At 38.2% G+C, this 12,419-nt stretch overlaps 1 protein-coding gene across 6 annotated transcripts in view; it reads right to left on the bottom strand.

Annotated features, from left to right (window-relative positions):
- LOC113052728 (myotubularin-related protein 3-like) overlaps window positions 1-12,419 on the bottom strand; it is a 38,444-nt gene that overhangs the window by 21,788 nt on the left and 4,237 nt on the right. For all 6 annotated transcript variants that reach the window (XR_003277107.1, XM_026217143.1, XM_026217146.1 and 3 more), the window contains exons 2-5: window positions 6,657-6,738; window positions 5,978-6,056; window positions 3,049-3,138; window positions 2,502-2,618 (exon numbers count right to left, since the gene is read on the bottom strand). Coding sequence is in view for 5 of the 6 variants with exons in the window: in XM_026217143.1 (XP_026072928.1) it covers window positions 2,502-2,618; window positions 3,049-3,138; window positions 5,978-5,980 (210 nt within the window). In the remaining variant the exon portion in view is untranslated. The remainder of the gene's footprint in view (window positions 1-2,501; window positions 2,619-3,048; window positions 3,139-5,977; window positions 6,057-6,656; window positions 6,739-12,419) is intronic.

Below are 12,419 nucleotides of genomic sequence, written 5' to 3'. Positions count from 1 at the left end.
ACTGATCACCCACCAGCCACAAACAAACCCAGCTGCCCGATCACATGAACTCTTAACAGTATCTGTCATTTTGAGAATTATTTTGTCTATCAGTTTACAATGCACTTACAATAAAAGCGGAGCAAAAAGGCGTCCAGAATGGAAAACAATTAAGCGATAATGTACAGCCAGCCAGTCATTATTGCAAAATAAACTTCAACAGAGATCCGGACTCTGATGCAAACCGGTTTTTGTTCAGGGTGGAGTGTTTGAGAAAAATGATTGCAATTATATTAGTGGCACATAAATTACACCATTAATTAGTCATAAGCACTTTAAAGAGCCATGAAACGCTAAACTTAATTTTCTGAGCTTTTAACAGAGGTGTTTATGGATGTAGGTATACGCTTTTTTTAACTGTGGGAGAAAACTGGTTGATTTTGAGCTGTTTTTGCTTTATAAAAGTCTCTGAGGCAGAAATTCTCTTCTATAGACCTTAAGTCTCTGACACAGGATTTAACCACACCGTAAGTGTTACTAATCTTTACGACTTCTTGGTGTAACTGAAACAGTCAATAAACACTGAAAAATAAATTACAAATGTCATTTAAGGTGCAATAACGCGTTCTTATTTGTGACCCTGGACCACAAAACCAGTCTTAAGTGTCAATTTTTCGAAATTGAGATTTATACACATCTGAAAGCTGAATAAATGAGCTTTCCATTAATGTATGGTTTATTGAGATCTGACAATATTTGGTCGAGACGAAACAATTAGAAAATCTGGAATCCAAGGGTGCAAAAAAAGTCTAAACACTAAATAGAAAATCACCTTTGAAGTTGTTCAAATTAAGTTCTTAGCAATGCATATTACTAATCAAAAGTTAAATTTTTATGTATTTACAGTTGGAAATTTACTAAATATCTTCATGGAACATGATCTTTACTTAATATCCTAATGATTTTTGGCATAAAAGAAAAATCAATAATTTTGACCCATACAATGTTTGTTTTTTTTGGCTATTGCTAAAAATATACCCCAGAGACTTAAGACTGGTTTTGTGATCCAGGGTCACAAATATTTTCCATGCAAAGTGCAAATGGCTGCACATCTACCTGTGCATTAAATGAGTGCTCTCACAGGATGTGCGCATTTATGTAAAGTATGATGAGCTTACAAAACCATGTATAATATATATTCATTTTGTTCCTTGTAATAGTGAATTGCAGCATGCATTTGTGGGATAAATTCCACTGTAAGTGCATTACTGTAAGCTTTTGACAGTATGCCAGTTAATATTCTGCATTTAGCCCAGAATATTCCTTCACTCCTCTTGCTCTCATTCCAACAGTTCCGAAAGAGGCAGCTCTGTGTGCTCCACTTGAATGGTTTCTAGATCGTGACTGCTGGACTATGAGAGATAGAGGGGTATAATAGAGCAGATTATTAGTTTGTAACCAGAATGTTTTTAATAGCGCCATGTTGATAGCACGGGGGTGGACAATCCCAATCAAAAAGCCACTGCAACCATGGCAACAGGCTCACACACACACAGGATAACAGCAGCCACTGGCCAGTGTCAGAGCACCTGATGTAACTGTGGCCCACTGTCCCTAAATACACTTCACATCATTGGTGGGCTCTAAATTTAGCAGCATGTCATGCACCATATAAAAGAGTCTTTGAGTGACCACTGGACTGGCTGTCCATCACACATACACTATGGCACAACAGAACACAATCCAGTTTCACTGAACAATTTCTGAGCTGAAGGTAAAAAAAATTAATTAAAGTTACTTTTCAAAAAATATGCAAAAACCTTGCACAAACTAAATCGGCCCTGAGCAGAAGTGAGCAAATTCTGTGTGATATGTGCCGTTCAAACTGTCATATACAAAATTATAGAAGCTTTTTTCCGTGAAGAAAAAAAATATATAAAATGATATGTACAAAGTAACTTTTTAACATCTCACAATTCTGACTTTTTTCCTCAAAATTCTAAATTTACATCTTGCAATTATAACTTTTCCCATGACTCAGTTCATTTGGATTCCGTTAATGAATAAAAAGTAAATAAAATGAATAAAAAGGCAACTGCATGCTAACATTTCACAATTCTGAGTTTATATCACATACAAAAAAAAGGAATTATGAGATATAAACTCTGAATTGTGAGAAAATAAATCAGATTTGTGAGATAAAAAGTTGAAAATATCTATTTTTTAATTTATTTTTTTGTTATTCTATTGTGAAAACAAACAAAAAAGAACTGAGTTGCATGTGAAAAATGCTGGGTTTCAGTACAGGAGATCTCTTCATTCAACTTCAACTGCTGAGACATGTAAACTGTTCAAAGTAGGTTTAAGTATAGTTTGCATCGGACAAAGAGCTTATACATATGTACAAACTTTGGCTTTGACTCGTATCCTTAAATACAGACTGAAATCAATTCAAAAACCCATTTTGAGTAGCTTGAGCAGGTAATAAAAAAGCATAGTTGTGTTAAAAAACACACACTCACATTAACAACCGACTCCTTGAACTTGATGTGCAGGCGGTAGCTGGACATGGCGATGATGGCATCCTCCGCCCTCCCCACAAACTTTGTATACTCTCCATGCAGCTCTGGGTAGGGCACCTACAACAGATCCAACTAAATTATTATTAGACCAATACAAGTATTTGCTGATGGTAGTATGAGGTGTTGGTTTTAAAACCTAAAGCTGCCTCACATTCTACAGCATTAACTTGAAATGAGCATCTCTGTTAACAGTCAGTCATGTGTCACACACTTACTTATCATCCTGAAAGAAAATGTTCATTGTGTCGGTTGCAATGCATTTTAAGTGATGCAGCCTTAGATTTCGACCAAAACAATAATTTTGTTGCCTACTGTTTGTGACAGACTACACATCAGCATGCATGTGATACCCATGTAAACAGTACAGTGGTTTTTAAAACAGACCACAAATGTTCCCTCTTGGTCGGAATCAAATAATACCTACATTAATGGTACCGCTAGATCCTAATGAACAACATTAATCTGGGTGGAGTTGATCCCCGCTTACCTGAAGATCATCATCGTCCAGGACAGGGGGCTTGCGAGGGAAGATCTGATTGGCCTGGATGCACTCCAGACTCTGCTGCCCCTCCTCCTCCTGTCAAACAGAATATGGATAAGAAATGCACAGTATTATACTCGGTTGACAATTACAATCAAGAATAATGTGACTAAAAATAGTAAAAACAACTAGGCTACACGCATAGAATTTGGCAGGGAAATGTGCTTTCGTCACGAACATAAAATGCAAATGTTAAAAAACAAAATGTCATTATTCACAACACATCACATGATTTATGTTCAGCTGAATTAATAGAAGAGTGTGAGAGGCTCTTTATCAAAGGCCAAACATTTGACATCACAAGTTAAAACTTTTCCAGTTTTATCACTCCCAGGGGCCAAAAGCCAAACTGTTGTACAGATAAAACATTGTCCATGACTAAACCTCCGATTAAATGAGTGATTCAGTTAAACTAGGGACAGAGTGGTCAAAGAATTGCTTTAACCAATACCATTTTGGCTGGGTTTCAGAGCAGCAAATCATTTTATTAGTACAGGAACCGACTGCCAGAACATCCTGCTCTGAAATCACTTCTGCTATATAAGGGCACTGGGTTATAGTAACTCACGTCCACTACTACAACTCACACAGACACCAGCTACAGATGCTATATGTGCCATATGCTGCACATGCAATCCAAGTGAAAGGTTTTGACACATCTACTAAATCAGAATAATAGTAAACAAGTGACCATATGGGAATTATGTACTAAACTGCATCCTTAAAACTCAACACGCTCTTATTTCCATTTCCTTTTCACTGGCAAAAGTTGTGCCATGCCTTCAACACAATCTGTATGAGGAGCTTCAGGACTCAGAGCAGCAGTGTGTAAGGCATAATCATTCCATTCACTTCTGTATGCAGGAATGAGAGGCTGCGGCCCGCAGTGGCCTTGAGAGTTCAGATTGGCAGAGAGTGTTTGGATTCGGTTTCCACAAATAGGAGAGACTCTGTGAGAGAGGGCAGCTGTGTCGCCATGTTGTCTAGCTCAAACACCAGAGTCCTCAAGACAGACTGCTATGGTTGTGCCATACAAAGAGTGTACTGGATGATATATGCAAGGAGGTGTTGTGTTTGTGTATAAACTAACTAAACTATCTATCTGGTTGTGTATTAACTAACAAATTTTCTGTCTGTAGAGAAAAAGGATAATTCGATTTGACTGGTATAATAAGTTGTTAGCGAGGGTCCATAAATTTGTCAGGTTGCATATGTGTGTGTGTGTGTGTGTTTGCTGGATCAGCAGCATGACTGTCTGTGTGTAGCGCTGACAATGGCCATCAGCACGGCTCAGTAAACACACTAGAGGGCTGAGCGCGGGGCGGCCCATTGTGGGCACAGGCACAGAAGCAGACAGAGAATTACAGGGCACAGACGGGCAGAATAGCAAACATACAATAATGTGCATAACTCATTAGGAACGTGTAAACAAACACATCCATCAGCATTCGCGCATAGACCGGAGGCATTGGCTAAACTGTCCGCAGACACTTCAGCAAACAAGAAAATGAGGTACACTTCACTGAACACAGACATAGACAGACTCAAAACAAATGCCACAGTAAATGCTGCTTCTGTTATAGCCCTTTGAAATGAAAGGTTCGCAATAAAGCTTAGGTTACAGTGTTTTTACCTCGAGTTAGGGGTGTTTTTAGTTATGACTTCAAGCAGAGTCCCTTAGAGACTAAGCAGAGTCCCTTAACCATGGTAAAATCACTGTAATTCAGGATAATAAAAATGATACAATAAATAAGTAAAAGCATTAATAGTTCATTCATTCATATTAAAGACTGCAAGGCAGTTTCCTAGTAGAAGGCGTAGTACTATAGAAATTAATTGCTAGTTACAGATGGTGGATCTAGATGCATCTCACAGTTGTGAACGCATTTCATCCCATCAGAATTTGGAGCCGGAGCGATTTTATAATGCAGCGGTCACTGATGACACTAGCACACATGTATCCATTCATCCTATCCGTCTGTCTAAAGAGGGCATTGATCAGCGCTGAGACAGCAGTCAGGACGGGACTTTGACTCTGTCTGAGCAATGTTCATTTCAGCTGATTAAAAGCCTGAGAAATCAATGAACAGTTTCCGATTCAGCATTTAAACGTATGCCTGGGAGTCATGTGCAGGAAGGAGAGACCCTGTGTCCGGAACTGCCCCCATACCCTTAAATGTGGCACTGTTTGGGGACAGCCATTTTTAGTGATGTCCTAAATACAAGGATTGGTTGGATTGCCTGGTCTGAACCTGACTTCCATTGCTCCCCACTGGAGTGCATTGTGCACCCAAGTTCAGAAGACAGCGTTCACATCATCCAAATGTATGGATTTGAAGTGCTAGTGTGAAAGCACCCTTAATGGACATTATCCAGTTCACTCATTCAATCCCAGAATGCACAAAAAAAACAAGTGTACAACTGATGTATGCACAATGGCTAGAGAATACCCATAATGCACTGTGAGAGTCATGTGGCAATGCGTCTCGCCAAAAGAAGGCGCCCGCAAATGAATCATCCATCCATTCATTTTACAAAGTGCATACAGTGAAACTGTTTTTTAACCTTAATGCAATACAGTTATAAATTCATAGTAAATTGAGAATTGAACTGTTTAATTAGGTTTTAAACATAATTTCCATGACAAAGACAATCCTTTAATCAAACTACAGTAGCTGTCAATTTGCCAGTTTCAAATGATTATTAAACAGCAAACACAAACCATGCAAAAGCGGCAGTCCTTCTGCACTCAGTGTCTGAACTGACTCACTCGTTTTGAGATGAACTGCATTAGTGGCCTAATGTAGGGAACAGTGAATGAGGGTATAGGGGGCAATTTGGGATTCAGCCAGAGATTTGGGAGGTGTTTGTTTACCATAGCCCCGGTGAAGGAGTGCGGGTGCAACACTGTTGTGTCTTCTACAACTCGTTCACTCTCTCTTGCAGTCGTCAGGCTGTATGAAGAAACAAAAAAAGATTTAAAGAAGAAACAACTAGCAATTGTCAAAACTCTCCATTTCATTAAAATTAGGTTTAGATAATTCAGGAAATATTTACAATTTAATCGCAGGCAATTTAAAATACTGTGAATAATATCATAATGATTTGAATTTACTTTTAATTAGCCAACTACATTCCTAAATAACAATGTCATATAATTAGTTTCTTAATTAGTTTAAAACTTCATGAAATGCTCAATGTCTCCATATCGCATTTTCATGCATTAATGTGGGTAATTTTTTTCACATAGGTAATTTACACACACACACACACACACACACACACACACACACACACACACACACACACACACACACACACACACACATATATATATATATATATATATATACAATTTATGGTGTTGAATATTAAAGAATGGGATTAGGCTAATTATTATTCTTTCTTGTGGTCATTTACAGATAAACAGCTTGGAAAACACACTTTATTGCAGTGTAAATACATAAATTTCGAAATGCATATTAAACTGGAAAAATGCAAAAAATATACTGCTAGTCCTAATTATAATTAACACAAATGTACTTAGATCTTACCAAACTCCTAAAAGCAATAAGGTGAGGTTTGTTTAGGATGATCCCACACTGCTGGCGTCACTCAGTATTATGACATTGAAACCTGTGGAGAGAGAGGAGAACAAAATGAGACCACAGTTTTTTAAGCCATCACTTTCCCTTCCAAACATTGCATAACATCTCTGACAATACTGCTTTTCACACTTAGTAAATATAGCTGTCCTGGTGCTGATGGCACTCTGTGGGCAAAGTCAGGCACAGCCGTTCAGGAATGCATGTGTGGTGAAATCAAAACACTGATGCATATGTTTGGTAGGATTGGGTGATGTCTACCATACCGGCATCAGATGATGTCTACAGTAAAAAATTGTGATGGATGATGATACTGGTGGGCGTGGTTAGGGGAACCCGAAGCATGTATCCGTATGCAGAAAGGCACAGAAAACAAATAACGTTTTATTTATTTTTTTTTTTACAGATTTGTAACTAGTCAACTTGAGAATGTAACGACAACATGATTCAAGTTTCTTTTTCTCTATTAACCCTCTAGTAAAAGAAAATTACATTCCAAGTGCAGCACAAATGAACATGATGTAAATGTTAAACAAATCACTTGTTAAATATCTTTGCAGAAAATACACAAAAACTGCAAGTACATAGTGTACAAAATTGTCTTATGCATATTGTGTTTCATAAATAATACAAGAAATTATTTTTGAAAATCTCAAAGAAAAGTCAAGGTAATTCAAATTCAAAATGACTGATGGTATAACACCAGTAGACTTTTATTAGCTATAAAGGTTCTTTAAAAACAGCAGCAGCTTTCAGCCTGTCACCATGATGCAAACATGAAATATCAGACATACAGTTGTAGTTCTTTACAGGTTGGTCGATTAAGCTGCTTTTCCATAGTTTTTTCTGTGCAAACATGGATGTGGTTGACTGTTGCGCTCACTTCTTTTGCAGTGTCTCATGCATGAAACACCATTCTTAAAACAAGGCACTCAAGCTAAATGAAGTTCACTCCTATCTCCTTGCATGTTTTACCTATTCCACTGAATGATGCCTAGCACTAAATTTATGGTCCTTCACAGAGCGTGTCAAACTTGAGCAGATCACCACGTGTGGCGACATTAGAGTTGGGAATTGAAAATAGTTTCAGATTCCAAAAATCGTATAACTCAAGGTCAGGTATCGCATACTTGTCAAATTAAAATTTAGATTCCGCCTATCGATTCCTATGCGCTTTTTATTTGTATTTATCTGTGAGGACTGGACCTAGCAATCTGCCAGGACCTTGCTTGCATTACATGTGATTTTGTTTAGTGGTCTACTGTTTTTTCTTCAGAATTGAGAGAACCAAAACTTTTATTGGAAAGAAAATAAAATAAAAATAAGAATCGATAAGTAGAATCGGAATTGATAAAATTCAAACAATACCCGATCGTTCTTTTCTCTTTACTGTTATCACAGGCATATTGTCTAATTCTAACATTTGGTGATATTTCTAAATTGCAATTCCTTAATTTCTAGAAATAAAATCATGGCTAAACAAATTGTAATTAATCAATAAATTCGGGAAAATCGACCGGCTCTAAGCACCACGGAGAAATATCTTAGCTTGTAAAAGGTGTAGCTCTGTAGTGTAGAGTTAGCATGATCATGAATCTCGAAAGTGAAAGATAAATGAGAGCACGCATTCAAGAGCAGTTCCAATGCCCTGCACATCAGTAGACTCAGCCTCAGACGTGTCGAAGTTGTCACCGGATTGTTTGATTTCTACAGGATTTCCATGAGATGTGTGTGTCACGTTCTTTAACGTTCTGCCTGAAAACAAAAATACTGTGGTGCCAAACCCGCTCACGAAAGAAGAAAGCCATCGTGTTTACAACTGTGACGAAAAAACACTTATCAGGATCAACTAAAAACTGGATTTTCAAAAGTACGTGAAATATTTAAAGTTCGCGGGATGAAATCTTTAAAAGTTGTCTGAGAGGTTTACACACTGGTTTGTTATTGTGGCAACATTTCCACGCCTCGAAATGTAACGCTGAACAAAACGAACTGTGATTGGTTGTTTGACATGTCAGTCAAACGGCCTTGGCCAATGAAAGCTGCCATGAATTCCAGACCTTCATTTTTATTATCCTCCCATCTCGTATGCTATTTATTCCCTAAAGGGCAGAGGTCGGCAATAGGTGGTCTGCGGACCAAAACTGGCCTGCCAGCAATAATATCTGGCCCACGCCTACAGCCAGATTATTTTGATAGCGGCTGGTTCTTAAATAGATCTGTCATGACAGCAAGTTACTCACAATCAGAGTACGTGAGCAGAGTTGTGTGATTTTGATTTGGAGCAAGGAGCAGATTTTTTAAAAGTGAAGTGCCATGGTTTTCACTCGCTCCAAGAGTGCTCCACCACCGCTCCATCACAAGTGCCATTCATGCCAACGACCCGTAATATTACTGCATATTTAGTAAGAATTCACATTAAGCATATTTAGCTAGCTTGATCGAGATGGATCACTCAAATCAGAAAGAATGTGAAGGCTATGATGACGACCAATGGACATGAGCGGGAGGTTACAGTTCTCAATGAATTTGTTTGTTCCTCCTAGATACTGGATATTTTCAGTTGAAAGCATGATTTATACTATAACACGCAATCGCTCTCTCAATAATGCATTCAAACAAATGTAATCTTAGTGCTATTTCGTCTGTATCTGATTTCGAATGAGCAGAAATCTGTAAGAAATGCATCCATCTGTAGGGAAAATAACTGACGAAAACGTACTTTTATTGACTCTTCACTCTGCTCACATACTATGCAGGACAACGCCACACAAATGTGGCTATTTGTTAATGACTGTCCTCATACAGGATTTAACACAGACAGCTCACTACCAGTTACACAAGGCACTGTAACAGTCTGTCACGGGCAATTCTAGATGCATTTTTCATCAATTAATTTTGCAAATGATCCTTTGACTATGTTCTGTCTAGTGGCAATTATTATTTTTTTGGCCCGATACCAAACTTACTTGCCAACCCCTGCTTTAGGGGTTCTGTAGTACACTTAATTTATTTTCTGAACCTGGAATTGGGATGCAGCGGATTGCTGGGGGGGGATCACGATGCCGGCTCAACATCGTGACGTCTGTCATCCATCTGCGATGGATGATGGCATCATCAATCGGCCCAATCCTAATGGCTGGGTCGAGCTTTATGAAAAGAGGCCACTATGTACAGAGCCATTCATCTCAAGTGTCATCATACTCCTCAGTTAATTGGTGACAGAGCACTAGAATATGGTTGATCTCAAAACTACAGTTATTAACTAGGACTAAATGACACAAGTTTTTAATTCAATAAACTGTAAAATTAAAACTTGCTTGGAAGAAAACAAGGAACATTCTGTAATAAGGACAATTTACACATCTAAAATATCAAATGAGAAACACTGTATCATTGGTTTCTCTCTTCTTTGGTACTGAACCAACTCTCAAAACTAACCGGTTTGTATTTTTCTTCCAATGAAAGTTATCTGTGAAGCTCTGCTAAGTGCTAACTAAAGATGCATAAGGAATGAGATGACACAATTTCAGAGAAGATAACAAAACCCAAGTTGTCAAATACTAAAATTCAGTGACCCTGAGTCTCCCGAGAGTCATATGTGAGTAAGTTCAGTTGGTTCATGGCCAGAGGGCAACAGTGTCTCTATGCAAAAACGATCAAGCACATGCTTCAAGTGAAGGCCACACTCGCGCCATCTGGAACCTACTGATAAAACATATCTCTAGCAAGAAAACACTCATGTTTACTACAGCTGAGGAGTCGGTGTTCAATCTGATTGGCCATTTTAGTGTATTGTAACTGTACTGCAGTCTCATGACCTCAATAAATGACAGTGCAATGTGGTAAATGAAAACTGTTCAACATGCAAAAGTAGTTTTATGCAGTGCCACACCATTTCCATACCAGATCCAAAAGCATTCTTTCAGGTAGAAGGTTCTCCTTATTTCACATGACAGGCCTCATATCTGTATTGGGTAGTCAGAAACTCCCATTTCATTGAGGTCAACTGACTGCAGGTAGACAGAAGAATCATTCAGTGTTTTTTCTGTCCATCTCAGATGTCACTATTACTGTCCTGAAGGTCAAACATTGTGTGCTCTATTTCTAAAACACCACGATTCAGTTTCATTTTTACAACACCAACATATAACCCATATTTTGTTATGTTCGCGCATCGAAGTTTTAGTGGGAAAAAGAGTTTTAAACAGTCCTCATCTGCCACGCAGCAGCGCTGACACACACCTGATACACGCGCGAGAGAGAGAAATGATGGAGACTTGAAGAGAAAGTGCAGAAAAACAGCAACTATTTCGTTCATAACTTGAACAAACTACAACAAGTAAAGCTGTCATCAGTGTGGATATTGGCAATGTTGTTAACCGTTCTCGTTTATAAACAGGCTTCTTCTTAACAAGATCTTAGTCCATGCTGTGTTCTGTTAATGCATGAACTTCATTATTTGAAGTGTACTTGCCATCCAGTAATCGCTTTGTGCTTTGTTACTATTTAATTTACAAAGTATCAGCTTTAAAATTATTCCAAATTCATATCAAAATTCAAACAATAAATACAGTTTTGGTGCTCTTTAAGGGGCCGTTCACATATCGCGACTAAAAACGCTAGGCTTGCCGCTTTCTCCTTTTCAAAGCGCTCGGGCACTTGCGCTCCTGAGGCGTCTGCCTTTGCTAAGCAACCATGACCTGCTCTCTCCATGAAGACGCGTAAATTTCAGCAAAGGATAAATGGATTTGCAGCACTAAAAATCACTTGCAGTAGCTCTGTTACTACATTTATTTAAAAATGGCTATCCATATACAACTATGATCAGCTGTTCCTTCATCTTGGCTGATCTTTTAACTTTGGTACTGGAAAGGATGAAGCTGATTGGTTGGTTTTTGTCACATGACCTGCGGTGTGCGTTTGCGGGATTCTGAAAAGTTGAGATGTTTTTAACTCGATGCGGTGCAGGCAAGCCTGGAAAAAAACGAGCGCGTCGCTTCCATTATGAGCACGCACGCATACCGCGCGCCTACATTTGAAATAACGAACTTGAGCGCACAAAAGACGCGACATGTGAACGTGCCTCAGTTCAAGCAGCACGTGAACCTATCATACCTTGCTCTTGAGTACATAATGAACATGAATTAACATCAAAAGGTAGGCTATTTATAAGAGATTCTACAGTACAAAACTTTCAAACTGGGGAAAACGTGTAAAGCTTGTTAACATTGCTACGTAATATTAACCTCAGTAACCTTTTGGTGTCCATCATCAGTCAGCTAGAAAAATAACTATAAAGAGGAGCATTTTGCTATATTTATGAGCTATTGAATTTTTATATTTTTACTTAACCTGTTGTCTACATTATTCAACTCCTCCTATAAAATTGTATTTTACTAATTAAGAAAAACAGACTGAAAGTGTGAAAGACATGCACTCTTAAAAATAAAGGAGCTTAAAAGGTTCTTCACAGAACAATTTTGGTTCCACAAAGAACCATTCAGTCAAAGGCTCTTTGAAGAACAATCTCTTTCTGACCTTTTCATAATCTGTTATTGTCTTCAAATGTTAAAGGTTCTTTATGAAACCATTTGGACAGGAAAAAAAGGTTCTTCTATGGTATCATGAAGCACCTTTATTTTTAAGAGAGTATGACAACATTTACAGGATGCATTGAGGAGGACCCCAAACTATACTCAGTGGCCAAGT

Source organism: Carassius auratus, chromosome 33, assembly GCF_003368295.1.
Source record: "Carassius auratus strain Wakin chromosome 33, ASM336829v1, whole genome shotgun sequence".
Classification (NCBI taxonomy): Eukaryota; Metazoa; Chordata; class Actinopteri; order Cypriniformes; family Cyprinidae; genus Carassius; species Carassius auratus.
The sequence above is the reverse complement of the archived record's forward strand: the minus strand, read 5'-3'. Positions and strand labels throughout refer to the sequence as shown.